The sequence below is a fragment of the Carettochelys insculpta genome, chromosome 31, assembly GCF_033958435.1.
Source record: "Carettochelys insculpta isolate YL-2023 chromosome 31, ASM3395843v1, whole genome shotgun sequence".
In the NCBI taxonomy this organism is placed as follows: Eukaryota; Metazoa; Chordata; order Testudines; family Carettochelyidae; genus Carettochelys; species Carettochelys insculpta.
Window position 1 is genome coordinate 3,002,162 of NC_134167.1, and position 20,759 is coordinate 3,022,920.

The window sequence follows — 20,759 nt, forward strand, 5'->3', positions numbered from 1 at the left end:
TATGGTATGAAGAAGTGGGTCTGTCCCACGAAAGTTCACCCAATAAACTATTTTGCTAGTCTTTAAAGTGCTACTTGACTGCTTTTTGTTTTGACGAGCTAAATAGTTGCAGCTTCCGTAGAGGAGTCAGTTTTAGGTTTACAAAGTAGTGGTAGTGTGTTGGATCAATATCTCATTTCATGGGAAAGTTGGATAATTGGGTTCTGGTGCATGTTTGGCTGGATTGAAGCAAATCTTTCTACTGCACACATGCATTTGTCCTGGTGGGCTTTGATTTCTCATGTTATCTGAAATAGATGATCTAGGGTCCTTCTCTTTCCTTGCAAAGAGACATTGACAAATGCCACAGAAATCACTTCCTCTCTTTTGGTAGCTGCTCTAGATACATCCGTCAATACTGCAGCTTACATTTTTCCCCTTAGATGCTTTGAAGGCTGGGGTCACGCCAGCAGACTATATATGCAGAATATATATGGATCTGATGATCCACACCAGTCTTCAGAAGGCTGATCTAAAGTAAACCAGGGACCAAGGCAATTGTTGACAGTGCTACAGGTAGCACTATACCTTACTGGGGGTCTTCCATTTCACAATCACCTAGAGGAAGATTAAAGGCATCCAATTATGCAACACTCAGGCAGGTTTCAATAAGCAAATGATTAAAGATTGTCATCCCTCTCTCTCTAGTAATAAGTTGCTACTGGTTGAGGCTCACATATGTAAATGTACCTCTATACAGCAAATTACTCTGCTTGCAAGAGCTGTTTCTAGCCCATGGAAGTTGTAAGCCAGTAGGCCCAGCTGGATGTGGTATAGTGGATAGCTACTAGGACCTGGGTCTTCAGCTGCTGTCTGCAGGAGTAGCCCTGTTGATTTCAATGGACTTACAGTGACACCAGTGCTGAGTGAAATTGTTCAAGCAAATAGTTTATTCACAAATGCGACATACACTCTTCTGGCCCCTCACCCAAGGGCCAGTGCTGCTGCCATGGGTCACTCCCACCATGGTCCCCAACCTTTTGCCTGGTGATTGGGGCATACTTGTGTGATGGGAAGACCCAGGTTCAAATCCTAGCTCTGGAACTGATCTGCAATAGACTTTCAATTCACTGAAAACATTCAGATTCCATTTGTCCCTGTCTGCATCATCATTCCAGAACTGCCACAAAGTTAAAAAAATGGTTATGTGCTCAGCTCTAACTCACACCAACTGAGGGTCTGATATCTTTTATTTGGCTTGAGATCAGTATGTATGCAATTCTGTCAGGTGCACCTGTTTATTAGGCTGGGTTGAGGTAGCTGGAGAGTCAAGTAAACCCTCCAGCTAGAAAACAATATATATTTTACCAATTGGATGTGGTGCTGAAAAAGTGTAAACCCTAGGCAGAGGTGGGAAAGTACACAAAAAGTTACTTGCGTCAGTGTGGCTTTTTTTTTCTCCTGGATACTTGAGTACAATCAAGGTGGGATGTGTGTTTACTTTTACACAAGTAGTTCTTCAGAGGGGAACTTGCCACTTGTACTTAAGTACATTCCTCCCCATCCCTATCCATGCCCCCCAGCAGCTATAGTTTTACTAAAGTAAGTTTTTAGGAACTTGTTCCCCCTTTAGCCTTCAGTAAGCTTTATGGTCAACAGGCTTTTAGGGTCGGGGGGGGGGACAAAAGGACTTCCTCCTAACCTGAGTATCCTTGAGCCTGCCATTTCTGTGGTGTTACATTATTTGTATAGTAGGCTTAGCTTATTGATTCATTGGCTGGTGCCTGCTTGTCTGAGGCTTTTAAACTGTCCTTACCTTCCTGGGCTGTCACTGTTAATGTATTTTAATCTATAACTCAAAGACAAAGGACATGCAACACACAGAAATCCATATTTAAATTGAAAAGACTATGAAGCAGGCGCCAGTGGGATTGTTAAATGCTTTCTTCTGGTGTAGTGAATTGTCTGAGCAGGATTCCCTTACTTCTTGCAACAAGGAAGAGTACTAGGGCCAGCTGTAACACCCCAATGGTTGGAACCCTAGAAGATCAACCTTAAAGGCAGTGATCTTCCCGTAACTGCAGACATATCCTAAGGCAGGGGTGAGTAAACTTTGTACACCAGGCCCTACTTTTCCTCTCTGAAATTAGCTACCCCTGCCCCTCCATCCCCCAGACAGCCCTGGAAGTAAGTGGTGGTCTCCCAGAAGTGATACACTGCACTCCCTCCAGGGCAGGAGAGGCCCTAGGGGAGACAGTAGAGGGAGGGGGAGCCGATGGAAAAGATAATAAGGAATGTTAGTCTGGGGTGAGATGTTAAATCTCAGTAAAACACACAAGCCCAGTGCTGGAGTCCCTGGAAAAGGAGCTTCTTCCTGCCTCACCCTGCATACAGACCCCACCTTGCTGCCATAACAGGTGGGCTGTGTCAAGCAGCAGCAACAGTACATGCAGAGGCAGGCACAATCCTACTGGTGCACTGCAAGTTATGTGAATGCCTCCAGACACTATGGGAGAAGGCAGGCCCCCAGCCCAGCAAATGGCAGCTAGAGGGCTCTTGGGGGCAGGTGGTATGCCAGCCTTTATCTGAACAAAAGGGAGGAGTGGGGTCAAGTGCTGGAAGTGGTGCATGTGCCCCCCGGCTCACACCAGAGTAGCTCATTGCAGGTGAGAACAGCTTGGGGATGTGCTTCACCTGCACTCCTTCCCCCATGACCAGCTTTGTCCCTTGCTTATGACATTGTAGATCTGGGGGCTCCAGGGGGCAGGACTTTGTTATGCCCTCCTTCTGCAATTTCACGCCTCAGACTAGATGGTTTCTGGCACTGGCTTCCTTTACAACTGCGGACTGTTTTAAGACTTTGCATGCTCAGAGAGCAAATATTTGGGAACAGAGGTCTAGCTGATTTAAAGTAGTGTAATTCCATTTGATTTTGAGGGCTCTGTGCTCATTTATACTAGCTGTGGCTCAGGGCCTAGAAATTTTAATATTTAAAAAAGGCCCAGTAGCCTTTAGGCATATATGCTAGAGACTTGGACTGTCCTCTACTTGCAGCTGAGGCTTTTTAACAGCAGATGTCATGTTTGTATAATACTTAAGATTGCAAAACAAGAGCACCCTTTGAAGTAATACATGACTAGTACAGTAACAGACAAAGCTGTGCTAGCCTATAGACTATCAAAAACAAAAAAGCAGTTGAGTTGCACTTTAAAGACTAACAAAATTTATTAGATGACTCCAGAAGACCCTAGGTGACAGACCTGTTCTCTCTAATAAGGCTGTCAAGGATTCTCACCCACAACCAGTCTTTACCCCAGGAACACCAGTCCCAGAACTTCTTACAACAAAGCCTGCTGCCAGCTTTGTCCACATATCTATGCAGGAAGGACCATCACTGGACCTAACCTGGTTATTCACAATCACAGGCAGTCTCTTGTTCCTCAACTAACATATGCCATCATGTGCCAATAATGCCTACAAGCTTTATATATCGGACAGACTTCAAACTTAACGGTCACAAAACAGCCATAACACTCCTGATCCACAAACCAGTCAGCCACCATTTTAATGGAATGGGCCATTCTGTTAATGACTTACATCTGCATGTTACAGAAGAAGAGTTTCCACACCACTCTTGGAGAGGCTGAACTCTCATTCAGATTTGACACATTAGATGGTTTGAGGGGGGATAGGAATTTTCTGGGTCATTACAGGGGCTCATATACATAATCTAATTCTTGCCTCCCCTTCTGACCCTCTACTCTGATTTGCTCACCTTGATAATTTTTTTTCTGATTTGTCCACCTTGATTACTATTTTTGGTTCTCTGTGCCTTAAATGTTGAGTGTTCTGATACAGCTATGGTCAGAAGGAGTGGGTCTGTCCTACAAAAGCTCACCTAATAAATTATTAGTCTTTAGAGTGCTACTTGACTGCTTTGTTTGTCTAATACAGCTGTTACTATTTAATAGATTGTAGAAATATACTCTACAATTCACATGCTTGGTGGCAGGAGTCTATGCTGTAGCACATAGGGATAGCTATACATATGCTATTGTCGTCTATCTACTTATCTGGAAGGGTGGCCTTGCTAAGAAGCAACTCTTAAGTATTAGGTATTTACTTCTCATTTTGAAGTGCTCAGTCAAGTCCTATAATTCTGACTCTCATCTAGATGAACTAGCAGGCTAGACAAGTTGAAAGTGATTTTTACATCAAGTATTTAGGACTTATTTTCTGTGGCACTAGGCCACTGCACATCAGATATGATCCCTCCCCTTCTGTTAATACAAAACTTTGCTGAGCACTTCAAGCAAAATTTGGAGTCCCCTCTGTTGACAGGATTATATGGCATCACCTCTTTTGTAGGTGTTTGAAAGGGGATAGTTACAAGAAAACTTCTCCTTTTGCTAAATGCTTTAATATAGAAATCTGTACTTACATTAAACATTTTAATCTTCATACACATGTTTAAACTTGCTTATTAAACAAGTACAAGGGCACATTATAGACTAATCTAAGGTGCCACAGGACTGTTTTTGAAGACAGACTAACTTGGCTACCCTTCTGATGCTCATATTAAGTAACCTGAGTACAAATAAAGTATCCCACAGTGGAAGACAAATTCTTACAGTAATGTTGAATCTTAATCTGTATACCCAAAACTGACAGCCTTCAGGGCCCATGAGTATTTTTTCTAGTTTAGACAGTACTTGAACAGCCCAAAATGCATCCCAGCAGAGAAAGAATGGGTTTCCGCCCCCTCCTCCATGTGTTTGAAAGACAATAGTGGGCTGGTCAACACTTCTAGCTACATTTTAAAAGCCACTTTACCTATTGACAGACATTTTAAGCCAGAATTTCAGCTTGTGCTAACTAGCACAACTTTTCTAATATCTAAGCTGCCATTTAAGCCAGCTGGGGCTATGGCTCATTTTTTAAAGAACAGGCCAAACAGAGAAGGCCCCAGGCCTGACAGATTTCAGTTAGGAGGCAATTCTAGATTTCCTAGAGGCTAAGCCAAGGCTGACTTCATTTGGTCATCTTGAGGCCAAGAGATCTTCCTTACAAATGCTTTTGCATCCTGAGTTGGAAATGTGCCTTCCTGAGCCACATCTGAACTAGTTCTGGAAAAAAAATCAAGGAACCATTCTGCTTTTGAATCTAGTCTGGTTCACATAGGAACCTCTGAAATTTTAGGTTCTGGCTTTTAGTTTTTGCAAAATTTTCTTGACACTTATTTTAACTTAAATATATTGATAATGCCAAGAGTACTAGTACCAGCAGGCTAGTGCTATGATGGTAGTCCAGCAGCCTAGAACTAACAACCCTAGATAACATACAGTATGCAAAGCCCCATGTCCAGGAGCACTGACAATAAATCCATGTGCCCAGCCTAGTACTCATTAGCAAAATTACAACAGTGCAAAGAATAGTCCTACAAGCCAAGATACCAGTGCATCTCTGCTGGAAGGGAGGAGATACTGCCAGCAGTAAGTGGTGAATAATTAAAGGATTCCCCCCACATACACTATCCTTGAGGTCATTTGACTGACTTTTCATACTCTCCAGGAGCACTGTGTTCCAAGCAGCTACATTCTTTTGCATCTTTCCCATCTTCCCAACTTTAAAGGCTCCACAGTGAGCTCAAAGGGGCTACTGTACTCCTAAGGATTCAGAACCACAGTAGTTCTCAGGAATTGCCAGTCAGTGCAAGAGTTACTGAACTGAGAGGGGGTAATCCAGCCTCATGCTTTAGTGATACAAGCCAATTTCCCTCCCAGAGTTGGGAAGGGACTTAGTTCCACCATCAACAGTTTTGCACTTTTTAATGCATCAGGTTTTGATAGCTCCTGAATGCAATGTTGGCCATTGATCCAGGGACTCTCACCATCCCTTGCCTTTACATGTAGTTTGTAATTTACAGCCAGAGACTACTAAATTGGACTTTCCCAAATCTTAAACTACATATTTCTGTAGTTTACTAAGTCACATGTCTGCCCCTCATTGCAGTTTGCTATTCCCCTTTCCTTAGGAAAGCCAAGAAATGTAGTCTGGTATCATCGTAAAAGAACATTTGAAAGAAATTATCAGTCCATTTAAAAAAGGTAGTGGGACTATCCTAATTTCCTTGGCAAAGGGAGGAACCATAAGGTCAGATGAAACTCAATGTTGGGAATCTTGATAAATTTGCTTTTCAGTCGCTTCATACTTTGGGTTTCACAGGTGGTTTCAAAGCCTGAGTGGAAGCAAACAAATGAACAAATCAAGTGCCTGACAAAATTTTCCCACAAATTTTGTGCAGCATTGCATAAAGTGGAGAGATGCATAGTGTTCTCTGTAGCTCTAAATTACACAAAATTTTGGCAATGCACCTCTCATCCACCCTCCCCCATCTCCAAACAAGACTCAGTTCCGTTTGCCTTCAAGTTGTGAGCAATATATTTCTCCAGGGCCATGATGCTAGCAATTAATATTTTTAAGATGCTTGGGTTTTAATGTGACTTCAGGAGGTAGCACCTTGTGAAACAAACATTAAGAATCACAGGGCTCACAATGAACTCATTAATTGGCAGCACCATGTTAAGATTTGTCTCAATCTTGCCTTCAGTCCGATTTGAAATATTGTATGCATCATGCACTTGAATTACCTGTGGTGGAGGTGCAGGTTTGCCCTTTGGGAGTGGTGAAGGGGTGGACTTAGTTTCTGCTACCTGTGATAAAATAGAATTGTGTTATGCCTCCCCTTCAAAGGGATTACAGAACTGAGATGCTGCAAGGGTTCTCCCCTGTATTTACCAAGACCTTTCCAGAGACAAGATAATTAAGATTACAATACTACTGGCTTATCTTTCCTGTATACACAAAATTAAGCAGAAATATAGATCCTGATTCTGGACAGCACTTACATGTTAAATTCATCTGTATTCAGCCAAGGGTGTTCTGTAGGGTGACTCAGCTGTGTAAAGTTAAGCACATGCTTGAATCAAAGACTTCAGAAAGAATTGCTATTCTGCATAGTACTTAAGTACATGGTGAACTTTAAGCACACACTTAAGTCCCATTTGAAGTCAATGCTATTTATGCATAATTTTAAATGCATGCTTGTGCTTTGCTGAATCAACACCTTAATGGAAAATCCTTGCTCATGCAAGTAATAGCACTGACTATGGGATCACTGCTAGTCTAAGTATTAGATGACCAAGCCCTTTAACAGCATGAGTTGCATGGCTGTTTAGCTGGATATCTTGCTTTAAGCAAAGTTTCTGGCTGTTTGTCTACACCAATGACACCTTTTAGTGCTATGTCACATGCCCTTAAACATGAACTAGGCCTTGTGTTTAAATTCTTAGGAATTTTATTAAAAATTGAACCACCCTCAGACAAATTGTTTCCTATTCATTAGGAGGAGAGAGGAAGCCATGCTAATCAAAACAAAAAGCAGTCAAGTAGCACTTTAGACCAGCAAAATAGTTTATTAGGTGAGCTTTTGTGGGACAGACCCACTTCTGAAGTGGGTCTGTCTCACGAAAGCTCACCTAAAACTATTTTGCTGGTCTAAAGTGCTACTTGACTGCTTTGTTTTCCTATTCATTGTTTGCATCACTGGTAGTCCCAGGTCAGGACCCCACTGTGCTAGATGCCCTGCAAATATAGGACAGAACAATCTTGTAACTTAAGTAGCTGCCATCAGTTTTAACCCTAACATTGGAAACTTTATGGCTGGTGCCTCAGGATTACATCCATGTATAACTTGATTAGATAAAAACACGAGAACAGATGGACCAGGATTATGGATGTTTACTTACAGACTTGCTTGGGAGAGGATAGGCTGGCTTGGCAGCAGGAACTGGAGGCGGTGGAATGGCTGGCTTTATAATAGGCTGAAAAAGATGACATGTTTACTGTGAGAGGTGACATGAAGACCTGTGTCTAATTCAGACCTGCCCCAGCCATTAGAGTTCAGATGAAATCCTGACTGCATTTAAATGAGATTTTTGCTGTCAGTTTCAGTGGTACCAGAATTTCAATTTTAAATTCCATGTGTGAGATTTACCATTTGTGTTTTGGTAGATGGCTGGCCTGCCATTGGCACTGCCCTCTGGGATATTTTAGAGGCCAATCAGAAATTACAATGTTAGTCTTGAAAAGCAGTTTAGTTTTATGGCAGACAGGATGCTGAACTATCACTATTAAACAGCAAAATAGTGCACAGATTGCTATATATGTTCTCCACAACAGGACTGAAACTTATTCATTCTCCCAAGCTTTTACCAAAGTGGATGTTATGGCAAATTGAAGATGGCTTTGTCAGTCTGTGGAAGGACATTTTCATTTAATCCTTTGGAACTGCCATTTATAAGCTTAACCATTTGTGTTTTAATGGTTTGATGTGTATGCACCTGAAGATGGGAGAGGTTTTTAATGAATACAAAGATAATCCAATGGACATTTAAAGCACATGCTCTTCCTTGAGCAATCCTATGAATGCTCACAGTAGCAGAGATTACTTTGCTCTGGCTTAGAGGTCACCAGCACCCATGTCCAAAGAACACTTAGTCACCCAGAAGAGCTTCAAGTGCCTCCCAGCTGATTAGCAGAGCACCCACAGTTGCAAGCATGTGTTTTGTTTGGTGGTGTACATCCACACAAGCCTTGATGCACATAACAGCATTTATTCTGCATGTGGGTAGGAAAAAACACAGGACACCACTAGAGATGAGCCTGAAAGACATTTGGAATGGGGAGGTAATTTCCTAAAAATTATAGGATGGGCCCAAGACAGAGCTCTGTTCTAATCACAGTAGGGCCAATCTCAAGAGACATGGACCACGTGATGGTGAGTATCCATGAGCAGGTGATGGGGACATTGCCTTTTGTGGAATCAGGCCCAGTGCTCAGTCTTTTTTCCAATATTCACAGGTCCTATGTACCATGGCCTGGCATAGTGAGTACACAAAGGACTTGCCTATGATGCAAATGGGGTCTGTTGTGCCAGTCTCTTATGGGTCAGAAGTGGCCTCCTAGCAAACTCATGAAAGTGCACCACAGAAGGCTTGCCTGGACATTGTGGAATTGAACAGAAAACTGATGTAGGAGGAGTCCTTAGACCTTCTGAAATGCAGTTGCACACAAATTATGTATCAGTAGCATAACCAAGTGCAATAATTCTTATATTCACTGAGGCCTAGACTTCTATGCAAGTCTAATTGGCATTAATGTAAGTTGGACACCCATCAAGGAGGAAGATCTAAATCCATTGAAGTATTTTAGAGCTAAGTGAAACTGGCAGTTTTTTGCTCAGTGTTGTGTTTTAGGACTTCACACCAATTCTCTTTTCAAAGGTGCATCTTTGCACCAAATTTAAGATTTCAATGTTAGACTGAATGTTGCAAGCATCGTTTGTAATCTGTGAAAATTGAAACCTGGCGAATTTTTGTGAAATGGGTTCCATTTTTTAGCAAAACTAAATACTATGGGTATGTCTACGCTTAACACTTTGAAATGGCCATGCTAATGAGGCATTGAAATGAATATTGAGTACCTTGTTAGGATGCTGCCAGCCACAGCACTTTGAAAGTGCCACTGTTCTCTCCTGCAGCTTGTTGGCAGGGTCCTTTTGAAAAGGACCCCTGCCTAGACATTGAAATCTCCTTGGAAAGGACCCCCTGTAGACAAGCAACACTGCACTTTTGAAGTGCTGCAGCTAGTGGCATGCTAATGAGGCACTGAATATTTATTGCAGCACCTCAGTATTCTTTGACCATTACCATAGCCATTCTGAATTTTTGTAAATGTAGACATGGCCTGTGTATATCTCTCCTACTTGTTTTACATCCACAACTGCAAGCAGTTAAAGGCCACATAGGAATTCATGATTTCCACACTGTTGGGCAACTATTGAATTATTTTCTGTCAGTTGCAATTTGCTCCTGACCTAAAGCCCTTAAGCATGTACTCATAGGAAAAGCAGATAATGAAATATTGGCTTAACAGGTACAAGTGCTTTGCTAGACTGGGATCTGTAATCCTTGGATGACTTGCCAGTGTGTTTTGCAGGAAATGTGTTTGGATATGAACATTCCACACAGCAGATGTGGACTGCATTAGCCATCTATGTTAGCTTTGAAAGAACAGGAGCCTGGTCCAATGTCTGACAATGGTGGAAGTCTTCCCACTTGCAATGGATTTGGGTTAGGGCTGACCATACCAGCTCTTTGAATGCTGTGTTCGGCCTTATCAAAAGTTGACATTGATTTAACAGTACCATTTTGTGGTTAAAGAGGGTGCCAATACTCAGCCTGCTCACCCCTACACCCTGCCAATCCCATGGCTGGAGCTGACAAGGTGCCAGTACTCAGTACCAGCACAAAAAGAAGTACTGGATTTTCAAAGTAATCATATTCTAGATGTGCTTACCACCCGAACTTGTGGCTTGCTTGCCTGCAGTGGAGGATTGGGAAGGAGAAGTCTTGTGTCTTTGACCTGGAAACCAGAAACAAGATGTCACTTGACACAAGCCTGAGTTTAAAATTTCTATCTTGTTGGTTGGTTTTGTTCACCACACCCTACTCCAGACTTACAAAATACAGAAGTTAGACTTGAAGCCAACTGGTTTGTGTGCACATTAATCCATGCTCCCACCCAACCTAAGCTGGGAGTGGGACCAAGCAATCCTGATTCCAAGCCCTGTTACCACTATTTAATTCGTCCCTAGACTTTGGCCTTAAGTAAATGCAGGCAAGTTGAAATTTATAATGATAGGGGGATGTGTTGCATCCAGCAGTCTAATTCTGCCAGGTGTTCAGATTCTCACCTCCTGGCCAGGTGGCATGGGTGCAGTGTGCTGTCTTCTCTTCTGTTCTTGCCCAGAGAAGGCTGGGTTTGTCTCTCCAGATACACCTCTGCTCTGGCCACTACAATGATATTCCACGTAACTCAATTTGCTCACTTTACTTCTGCTGTCTTAAAATAGGCATCATACTCTGGAAGTCTGCACATGCTAGATTAATAGCTGACTTTTGTTTAACAGTTAAACTGCCATATAAAATCATGGGATTTTGTCAGTCATGAGGAAGGGGTGGCACCATATCAGTTTTAGTTCCCAGGTTTGCTCATTGTTCCCACACAGGTCAGAGAAGCTTGTGTAAGCTGGAGCCCAACTTCTATAGACAAGTCTTCCACACAAATTCCTTTGAGACTAATTCCAAGCATAATGTACCTGTGACTTTGCTGCTTCTTAGTGTTTCGGTAGCGGAGGAATAAAGCTATGACAATCACAATGATAGCCAGGGCAGCGAGCACACCAATGATGGCAAAGTCTGCAGGGATGATACAATGCAATACATGACTTTCTCAACAGCACTAGGAGGCAGCAGAGGCCTGCTGATATGACCTCTTGTTTTCCTACTGTAAGGGCTTTCTTAAAGCTGAGTTGTGTTTCAGTCAGAAGTGGCCACATGAGGGAGAAAGACTTCACTCCATTCCTCCATACAGCTGTGCAATGCTGTCTCCCCCTGAACCTGTGCTGGAGAAAATGAGTTGCACATCTGTTGGAAAATCCCTCACTAGGGAGATAGGCTGAAGGCTGGGAGAGTAGGTCAGGACATTGTCAGCCAGTGGGTTGCCAAGCAGAGAAGCATGTTCTCATGTGGACTCATTCAAATTGTGCACAGCTGCTATTTTGCAAGTGCCCTTTCAGAATGCACATCACCCATGAGATGGGGGCCTCTTGAAAGGACTCCCTGACTTGGAAAGCCCCTTCCTATTTTAGGGAGAGACCCCCCCTCCCAGACTTGCTAACTCCCTTTTGAAGGCCCCTGTCTATGCAGGCAATGTGCATTCTGAAAACAGCACTTTCAAACTGCATGCAACACCTCATTAGCATCTTCCAAACTCCCTATTAATATGCCCTTTCAAAAGGGAGAGGCCAGTGTAGACATTGTCAAAGCAGCACAGCCTGCCACTGACCTTCCTCAGCACAGAGCTCAAAACTATTCATGGTGCTACTCCCAGCAGTGGAAGAGGTTGAACAACTGAGGGAATCCCCAAATGTGAAGGGCTCACCCTTGCCTTCCCCCAGCACTGCATGGTGGGATACATACCCACTGTGCATTGTTCACTTGGCATGGTGCCCCCAGTGTGGACATGATCTGAGGACCAAGTGTGAACATCCTCCGAGTGTTTTGTCCACTTTGAGTATTTATGTAACTTGACTAAACTTGGTAGTGTAGACAAGCCATCAGGACCAAAGCTCAGCTGGTGCTTTTGTGGTGTCACAGAAGTCAGTTATACTGCTCGCACAAACTCTAGTTGGCCCATTATTTATGTTAGTGTATTACCTGATCATAGATATCACAATCTACTTACACTGAATAGTAGTCACACTGTTGCAGTCAGGTGGTGCCCACCCTTCTTCACACTGGCATTGCAGTTCATGGTCACACACCTAAGAAACCAGAGATGTGCTTTTAGTTTTTAAATTAGGGACCAGAAAATGACACTAGGTTGAGGCAAATGTTAGTGCAGAGTTCAGTGTAAAGACAATTTGGCCTGTTGGCATCAGTATATCGAGCCCGATTGAAAACTGAGGCCAATGGGAATCTTTCCCTTGTCTTCAGTGGGCTTCGGTCAGGCTTCAAATTATAGTCCCACTGCAGTGAACTGTAAAATTCCCATTCCTTCAGATGTAACAGAATTTAAACAATATGGGGCTTTCTACACAGATGTTCCCAGGCCAGATTCTGTGCACTCTTGCCCCTGTATAGTCCCTTGTCCTGTACAGCAGACCTTGGTAGAATTTGACAAATGTAAATTGCCACATAAGAATCAGGCCTTAAGTCCCTAGACCACTGAGCACTTTATGAAGCGCAAGGACTAGCCTGTGCTTAACATTTAGCTTAGTCCAATGTTCAGGAGTGTGAATTTTTCCCCCAGGGATAGAGCCCAGGTCTCCTGACCTCTAGTCCAGTTTGCTACTCACTATCCTCCCCCTTAAGTCATTTATAACATTTTGTGGGCTCCCTTAAACCAGGGATTCTCAGCCTCTTTCTGAGCACCCCTCCCTCCCCCAGCATGCTATAAAAGAAGTCCACAGCCCAGCTGTGTCACTGCTGATTTTCTGTACCAAAAAGCCAGGTCTGGCATTAGCAGCAGTAAGCAGAGCAATCTGTGGGATCCCACACCAGAGAGCACTGCAGAGCTAAGCTGTGCAGAGCTTTGGCTTCAGCACCAGGGTAGGGCTTGGGGCTCCAGTGTGCATCCCTGTGGTGGGGTTCAGCTTTACTCCCTGAGCACTAGAGAGTTTTACACCAGCTTTACTTGGCAGACTCCCTGAAATCTGTTTTGTTTCCCCCCCACACACCCTCCCCTCTGCAGGAACTGAGCCACTGATTAAGAACCACTGTCCTATGTGAAGTTAATTATTGGGTTGTATATGCTCCTGTGAAACCATGGGAAGTTGGTCTGGATTCTTTCCTTTGATCTCAAATTTGTCACCATCTGGAATTAGAAATCCCACAGCTGATACCATAGCATCAAAAGCTGGCTTTAGTTCACAGGAACTTTAGTGTCATTGGCCCCCCAAGAACTTAATTTTTACCGCATGTCCACTGCATTTAGCTGAACAGTTTGTTGACTTGTAGGCTCTCTCAATATCTACACATTGTCCCCTGCTGCACACCTGAAATTCAAAGTGCACATGTGATCAGCACCAAGGGACTTTCAGATTCCATGAACTGCTTCATAGTATAATTGTCAGCTCTAGTGTGGTAAACAAAAAGGGCCATTAAAGTTTGTGCACAAATGTATTTTGTGTCAGCATTATGGGCCACAGGGGTAAATGGTCCTTAATATAACTAAGAACCATACAGGGAATAAAGACATGATTCTCACATTCACCAAGGAAAACGTGAACTGATGGTGAGTGCTGGGGTGGATATTGGGAATGCACAGGACCCTCTGTACACCTTCCAGTGTGGCCCCAGCCTGGGGAGTTAAAGCTCCTTTCACTAACCATTCCATCACCACACTTAGTTCCTGTCATGACCATGCCTGAGTCTTCATCATCATTGTTCAGAAAACTGCCTTTGCACGAATCAAATGACAGTAGGTTTCCTTCTGCAGGCATTTGTGAGCCACCCGTACAGAATAACTTCCCGCACTTGATATCACTGTGGGGGAAAAGCAAGAGCTTATCTTCTTGAAGAGCAGAGACAGGGTACTCCAGGGGATCCGAGTCATGTCCTGGGACACTGGCCCCACTGATCAACTCCTTTTCCCTCCCTCAGTACCTTTTACACACTGCAGAGCAGATAGTGGTGTTGGGTAGATGAGAGGAGTGGGAACAGGGCGCCCATGGGGGGTATCAGAAGAGGTGGGTGGGCTTTGGCTTAGGTCAGGGGTCTGCAACTTGTGGCTCCAGAACCACATGCAGCTCTTTAAGGATTTCTTGGTGGCTCCCAAAGTAAAGTAAAATCTAAAAGCCCAACAATGAACAGCTTATATGTAAATAGCTAACAGGATCTCAAAACATTGGATAACATCCCCTTTGATATATGCCATATAGTGGGATGGCATCCTGTACCTGTTTTGATCACATTGCTAATAAAGTCTTGGTTTTGACAAGGAAAACAGTTTGACATTCCTGATGTAAAGAAAAATGCACATTTCAAGAAAGCAAAGTTAAATGTGAAGTAAAATTGGCATAATTAAAGTGGGGAGGAATGGCTTCAGAGGGAAACTGATGATTTCAAACAGAATGGACTCAATCATTGGCATTTATATTGAGTTCAGCTGGGCTCCCTTTCTGTCTCATTGCAGATGAGACATGCAGACAAAAACACAAACCTTAGGCATTTTCTCAAAAACCACACTACTTTTGCCAAACAGTAGCCAGCTGGAGAATCCAGGAAGAAACATGGAGCAACTGCTACAAAGCAGAGCAAAGTAATAACAGTAAATGGGTGAAATCACCAAGTAGCTTAACTGTGCCTAGTTCTGTGGCAACTCAAGGGATTGTGAAATAAGGAAAGCCATTCATGGATGGCAGACACTGATTAAAAACAACTCAGTTATTTCAAAAACTGAATCAAGGTTGTTCAGAGTCTAGCACTCAAGAGGGAGAGAGAAAGAAGGTTCAGGAGTCACTGAGGAAGATAGTGGTACACAAATTCAAGGAGTGAGGAGAGATATGTAAGAAGTTTGAGTGTCTTGCATTAAACATAACATTGTTTATACTGTTCCTAGCATACAAGGACAATATGGTTTGACCTTATTTATTAAGGACTGCCTCTTATTGACATGCATTGCAGCTCTTAAATGAGTTTTTGTTCTCTTGTATTTTGGTTGCTGAACCCTAGCCTAACATGGGAGTGGGGACTGGAACTGAATTTAGAGGCCAATTTTAGAGTCCACAAAAAAAAAATCAAAATAAGTGTCCTTGGTTTGCTGATGTTTGAGAACAGCTGTTCTAGAGCCATGTCAGAGCACAGTAAACATTGAAATTGGTCCTCACTACTTGCTATATCCCCTGTCCACAAACAGACTAGAAATGAAAACTGTAGATTTGAATTGTAAGCCATGTTCAGTTCCAGTTTGCATGTAGACAACTGCTGGTGCTTAACTCTCCCTGACTTCAATGGGGTCTTAAGAATGCTCACAAGACATTGCAGGAGTGAATGCTTAATTGGACCCAGACTGATTGTCTTCAGAAGCTTCCTTACTTGTGAGCATATTAAAAGATGAGGCTCATTACCTGATTCACAATTGTACTTAAAAATTGCATGCTTCTCTTTTCATCAGAAACAACCTGCTTTGATGCAGCATCCAGGTGAAAAAGAAACAAGCCCACCTCTTATGAAAGAGCTACAAGGAGGGAATTCTCCTAGTTTGCCTCTTTGTATGGCCATGAATTACCTCTGTTTCCTAGAATTTGAGGTAAGTATTTCTCGCTTACCTGTTTGCGCAGGGCATGAAGGTGCCATTTGCCTTTTTGCAATGTCCATAATAAACTCCATTCTGGTTAGTTTTATAGCAGGCGTCTGCAGCTACTGTAGAACCTGGGAACAAGGCAAACAAGACAAAGCCATGGAGTGTGTGGGAAAACACTATAGCACAAGCCAGATCCTCTGCTGGCAGGAAACTACAGGAGGGGTGTTTATCACCATAAGACAAAGATCTCATCTGATGGGAGGTGGCAGGTCACTCAGATGACTCCTGCAGTCTAGGATAGCACATCAGTGGTGCTAGTATCTGCGTAAATAGTAACAAAGCTATGCTAGTCTATACATTATCAAACATAAGCAGTCAAGTAGCACTTTAAAGACTAAAAAGTTAGGTGAGCTTTCATGGGACAGACCCATTTCTTCAGACCATAGCCATATCAGAACAGACTCAATATTTAAGGTACAGAGAACCAAAAAATGTAATCAAGGTGGACAAATCAGAACAAAAATCAAGGTAAGCAAAGCAGTAGAGGGGCAGAAGACAGGGAAGTCAAGAATTTGATTAAGCCAAGTAGGCAAACAAGCCCCTATAATGGATGGGAGTTGTATGGGTCATTATGGGGCTCATTTGCCTACTTGGCTTAATCAAATTCTTGACTTCCCTGCCTTCTGTCCCTCTACTGATTTGCTTACCTTGATTTTTTTTCTGATTTGTCCACCTTGATTACCGTTTTTGGTTCTCTATGCCTTAAATAGAGTGTTCTGGTTTGGCTATGGTCTGAAGTGGGTCTGTCCCACAAAAGCTCACCTAATAAGTTATTTTGTTAATCTTTGAAGTACTACTTGACAGCTTATCTGTGTAAGACAGACAAAGGGTGGAGGCACACCAATCTCCAGCTGTCTCCTTAAGGTCCAAGGTGTAAATTTAGGGGCCAGCGGATTACACTGGAGGACCAGGCTAGTTTACAGTTGATCAAGTTTAACAAGCCTTTTACAGACCTTTATCCCTCCCTTCTCCCCTAACTCAGGTGTGTTCCTTGCCTATAGTTGAGGATCTGCTCTCAAGCAACCCTACATAAACATCAGGTTTTCTGGCTGTAAGCAAAGGCAAAATGTGGAGATACCCCTTTGGTGCCTGATGCAGTGAGGTGAGTACAGTCCAGTGACTAGGGCACTGGAGATAAAGTCAGGAGGCCTGGGCTCTGCTCCCAGCTTACTATTGATCTGCTTTGTTGGCTTAGACATGCCCATACAACTCTACCTCTGCTCCCACCTTTGTTTGCATAGCCTGTTTAGGCCATAAGCTCTTAAGCATCTAGACTCTCTTACAAGGGGCTCACTGTTTTGCACACTGTAGCTAGGGGTATGATGAACTAATACCCAGTGAGAACTGGTAGAGCTTCTGATGGCTGGGTGTTGAGACAAGCACCATATGCTTCAGAGCTGGAGATCAATTTGTGTTGTCTGCTAGAACTGTGGCTCTAATGAGGGTCCTGAAGTTTAGTCTAGTTTAAGATGTGCTCCCATATTGCTAACAGTAATTGTACCAGGTAATATTTATTATGGCAAAGAGGAACCATGATAATCATCCTCACAGCAGCATAAGAGGAGATTTCCTCATGTGTCAGATAACTCCTGGCCACTCCATGGCTCTTCCCCTCCCCCCGCATTGTGCAAAAGCAGTTACTTTCCAACTTCCCCCTTCTGAAGAAACTCAAGGAGTGTCTGAAATGTAGCACTGAGCTAACGAAACTAGCAGGGATCATCAGACAGAAGGAACAACAGTAGATTAAGCACTAGCCAGTTTGGGCTCCCAGAAGGGTTCTTCCTTTCTGGGACAGTGAGTTGGTGCTAGTCCTTAGCCCACCTTGTCTCAGGTGGGTGAGGGTAGCCATTTCAAAGCCCAGGCTGGCTTCAGGTGGGCATTAGGAAAGCTAGCTCAGGTCTTGGCCTAGCCCCAGATAAGAGCAGTGCCTACATGTCCTCAATATGTCCAGGCCCTAGCACTAGGGTGGGGGGCAGTAACATCCAGTCTCAGGAGAACCCACAGCCCTGGTTCAGGGAAGGACTGCAAACAAACAGTGTCAGTTAGAGAAGTTAGCTCATGTCTCATAGAAGGCCCCCAGCCCTAGCTCAGGACAGAGCAACAAACAGTCTCAGACAGCCCAGGCCCTACCTCAGGATGGGGCAGCAGAACAAGCAAAAGAACCCAATCACTAGTACAAAGTGAGCAGGCCCAGGTGCAGGGTAAGGCAACAACACACAATTCACAGAAAGACAGGCACTAGCTCTAGGCAGGATAGCAAGTAGATAGCTCACAGGAGCCAGACTAGCTCAGGGCAAGGCAAGGCAGCACTACAGGCTGTCTTCTCACACAGGAAAGTCCCAACACTCATTCAGAGCAGGGTAACCACCCCAGTTCACAGTTTAACATAGGGCCCAGACCTCACCTATGCTGGTAAAATAGAAACAAACTACTTTGCAACTAGCTTGTTGCATAGGGGACACACCCACACATACCACCACATCCCCACCCAGAGCCTGAGGTCACAACAGCATGAGCAGCAGGGAATCCAGATGACAAAAGACTGACCCAAGCCCCTTTAATGGTCTTCTTAGCCCCCCTAGACCATTCCTAGGGTCCCCCAAGTACATACCTGAGATCCTGCTGACTTCTCCAGACTCTCAAATCTGGTTTAGGTAGCCCAATCACACCTTATCAATCTTACTGCAACAAGTCAACATAGGGTGCTAGGCTAAGGCCACTACTCAGGATCCAACTAGGCTTCATTGGGAGGTAAATTATACTGGGACCCCCAAACTACCAGAACAACCAGGAAACCAAACAACCTACCCTAGCTGAACCCTCCCTCAGCTAGTTCTTGACTACCAAACCAGGGAGCTAAGAGCCATGCTCTGACTTCTCTGAAAGCTCAGACTGGACTGAGTCATCAGGCTGGGCTTTTATAGTCCTGGCCCCGCCTCCTGACTTCCGGTCAGGTGACTGGGAGGGGCCAGGCTCAGTACAAAATGGCTCCCAGAAGGGTTTCCTCTTTTCTAGGTAGTAGGATAGGTATGCTGTCTCTCTACAACCATCAACTAAAATGCAGTAAAAGCCTGATTATTAGCGCACTAGTACATTTAGTTAACTAGCATGTTGTAGAGCTGATAGTCTAGTTAGAGTTAGCTACTGTCGGATCAGTTATCCAGCTGAGACTTGCAGAGCAGACTAGCTGCTTGGCAGGGTTGGGGGAAAGTGAGTGGGGTAGGTTGCTGAACCCAGCTCAAATACCTGGCACATTTTATCTGTTCTCTCTAGTTCCCCAAGAATGTTAGCTAGTAAAGCTTGTGTTGTATAACAAAAGCAAAATCATAGATGGACTGTAATCTTTTAAAGCTTTCTTCCTTTTTTGGGGTCAGGTAGGAGGAAGGGAGATGTGATAAAGCATCTGCAAGAGTGAGGGTTTTTCTATGAAGAGAGGTTAATGTGGCAAAAGCTAGGGTGTGAATTTAAAGTCCAGTAGCTACTCTGCACTATCTCCTGATTATTCTGCATCAAGGGTGCTTTTGGTGCTTTGATACATAGCCCTACTATTTACACTAGTGTAGTGTGCTGTACTATATCTTCCTTGGGTGGACACACGAGGTGAGCTAAAAGATACCTACTTTACAGTCCTGGATGGCTTATTTTGCACTGGAAATGTCAATATGGAGCATTACAGTACAGCACACCATAGCATGTTAATGCATGCTGCACTTCACAGCCTAATAGTCTGAAGCCTGGCCACCATCAACCATTTAGCCTGTCTGTCGGGAGCAGGAAAAATTGTATGGCTTGTATACTGCAGGTGATCAAGGAACCTCAGTGCCAACAAGTCTGTGCTGCAGCACTGACATTGAAAAGGGATGTCCGTTTAACCACACTCTGGTGTGCCATTTTTTAAAAAGGAAGTAGTAACAGATTTCCAAAAAGCTGCTGTGGGCTTTGTTTTCTAAGTAAATGTGACTGGGGAAAAGATTAGGTATGTTCTTCAATAGAAGAAACCCTTAATCATACCCCTATGCCTCCTACATGCTTTTTTTTTAATTCTGGGAAAGCTGTAATTGGTTACTGCTAATAAAACCAATTGATCCTTATGATTAAAGGGGCAGACTAGAAATTCAATGCAGTCCCACTCTGGGATTATTCCTGTATAAATGCATAGTATGGTTATATTGACATACTGTCTCCTTTTCTCAAAATGTACTTGACAGATTGCTATACAGCCAGCAAAAATCTGTCCTAAACTTTCCCCCTTACTTTAAACAATCGGGTTCTTTGACAGTATTTACTCACCTGGTCCCCAAAGAGCTACACATTGGCTCTGTAGGGTGGGACATTTCCCCATATAACAGTACCCCTGGCCATCTTGGCATGGGAAGCCATTGACTCGGAATCGATCTACCGGGCACTCGTGGGACTGACCAGTGCACAGCTCGGGCAGGTCACAGTCATGCTTTTTCACTCGGCAAATAGCCCCTGCTTTTTTAAGCTGTAGTAGAGATGGAAGAATAGGTTTAGGAATGCTGTTCCCCTACATCATAGAAAAGACCTAGCAGTGCACTTATCCCAGGACTGAACAGGACTTAAAAGTCTTTAATGGCCTGAAGACCCATGCCACCCATTAAGATGAAATGCTGAATGTCTTGTACCTCTGAAAACCAGGCCACTTGGATGCTGCCTTTACTGAAATGAGTAGAACTTCCACTGATTTCTGAGAATTGGGAGTTCTGCATATATAATGACTGTATAATGACCCTTTCACAGAGCCTGGTGATCAGAGGCATCAGAAGCCA

The 20,759-nt window shown here is 43.6% G+C and overlaps 1 protein-coding gene across 1 annotated transcript in view; it reads right to left on the minus strand.

Moving 5' to 3' along the window:
• Positions 1-907: 907 nt before the first annotated feature.
• The window catches only part of ADAM28 (ADAM metallopeptidase domain 28), a 51,198-nt gene continuing 31,346 nt past the window's right edge, over positions 908-20,759 (minus strand). The window contains exons 14-24 of the mRNA XM_074982015.1: positions 20,260-20,455; positions 15,935-16,037; positions 13,994-14,150; positions 13,580-13,660; positions 12,349-12,427; positions 11,201-11,300; positions 10,796-10,895; positions 10,399-10,464; positions 7,788-7,862; positions 6,630-6,692; positions 908-6,217 (exon numbers count right to left, since the gene is read on the minus strand). Coding sequence (XP_074838116.1) covers positions 6,185-6,217; positions 6,630-6,692; positions 7,788-7,862; positions 10,399-10,464; positions 10,796-10,895; positions 11,201-11,300; positions 12,349-12,427; positions 13,580-13,660; positions 13,994-14,150; positions 15,935-16,037; positions 20,260-20,455 — 1,053 coding nt within the window. The 3' untranslated portion in view covers positions 908-6,184. The remainder of the gene's footprint in view (positions 6,218-6,629; positions 6,693-7,787; positions 7,863-10,398; positions 10,465-10,795; positions 10,896-11,200; positions 11,301-12,348; positions 12,428-13,579; positions 13,661-13,993; positions 14,151-15,934; positions 16,038-20,259; positions 20,456-20,759) is intronic.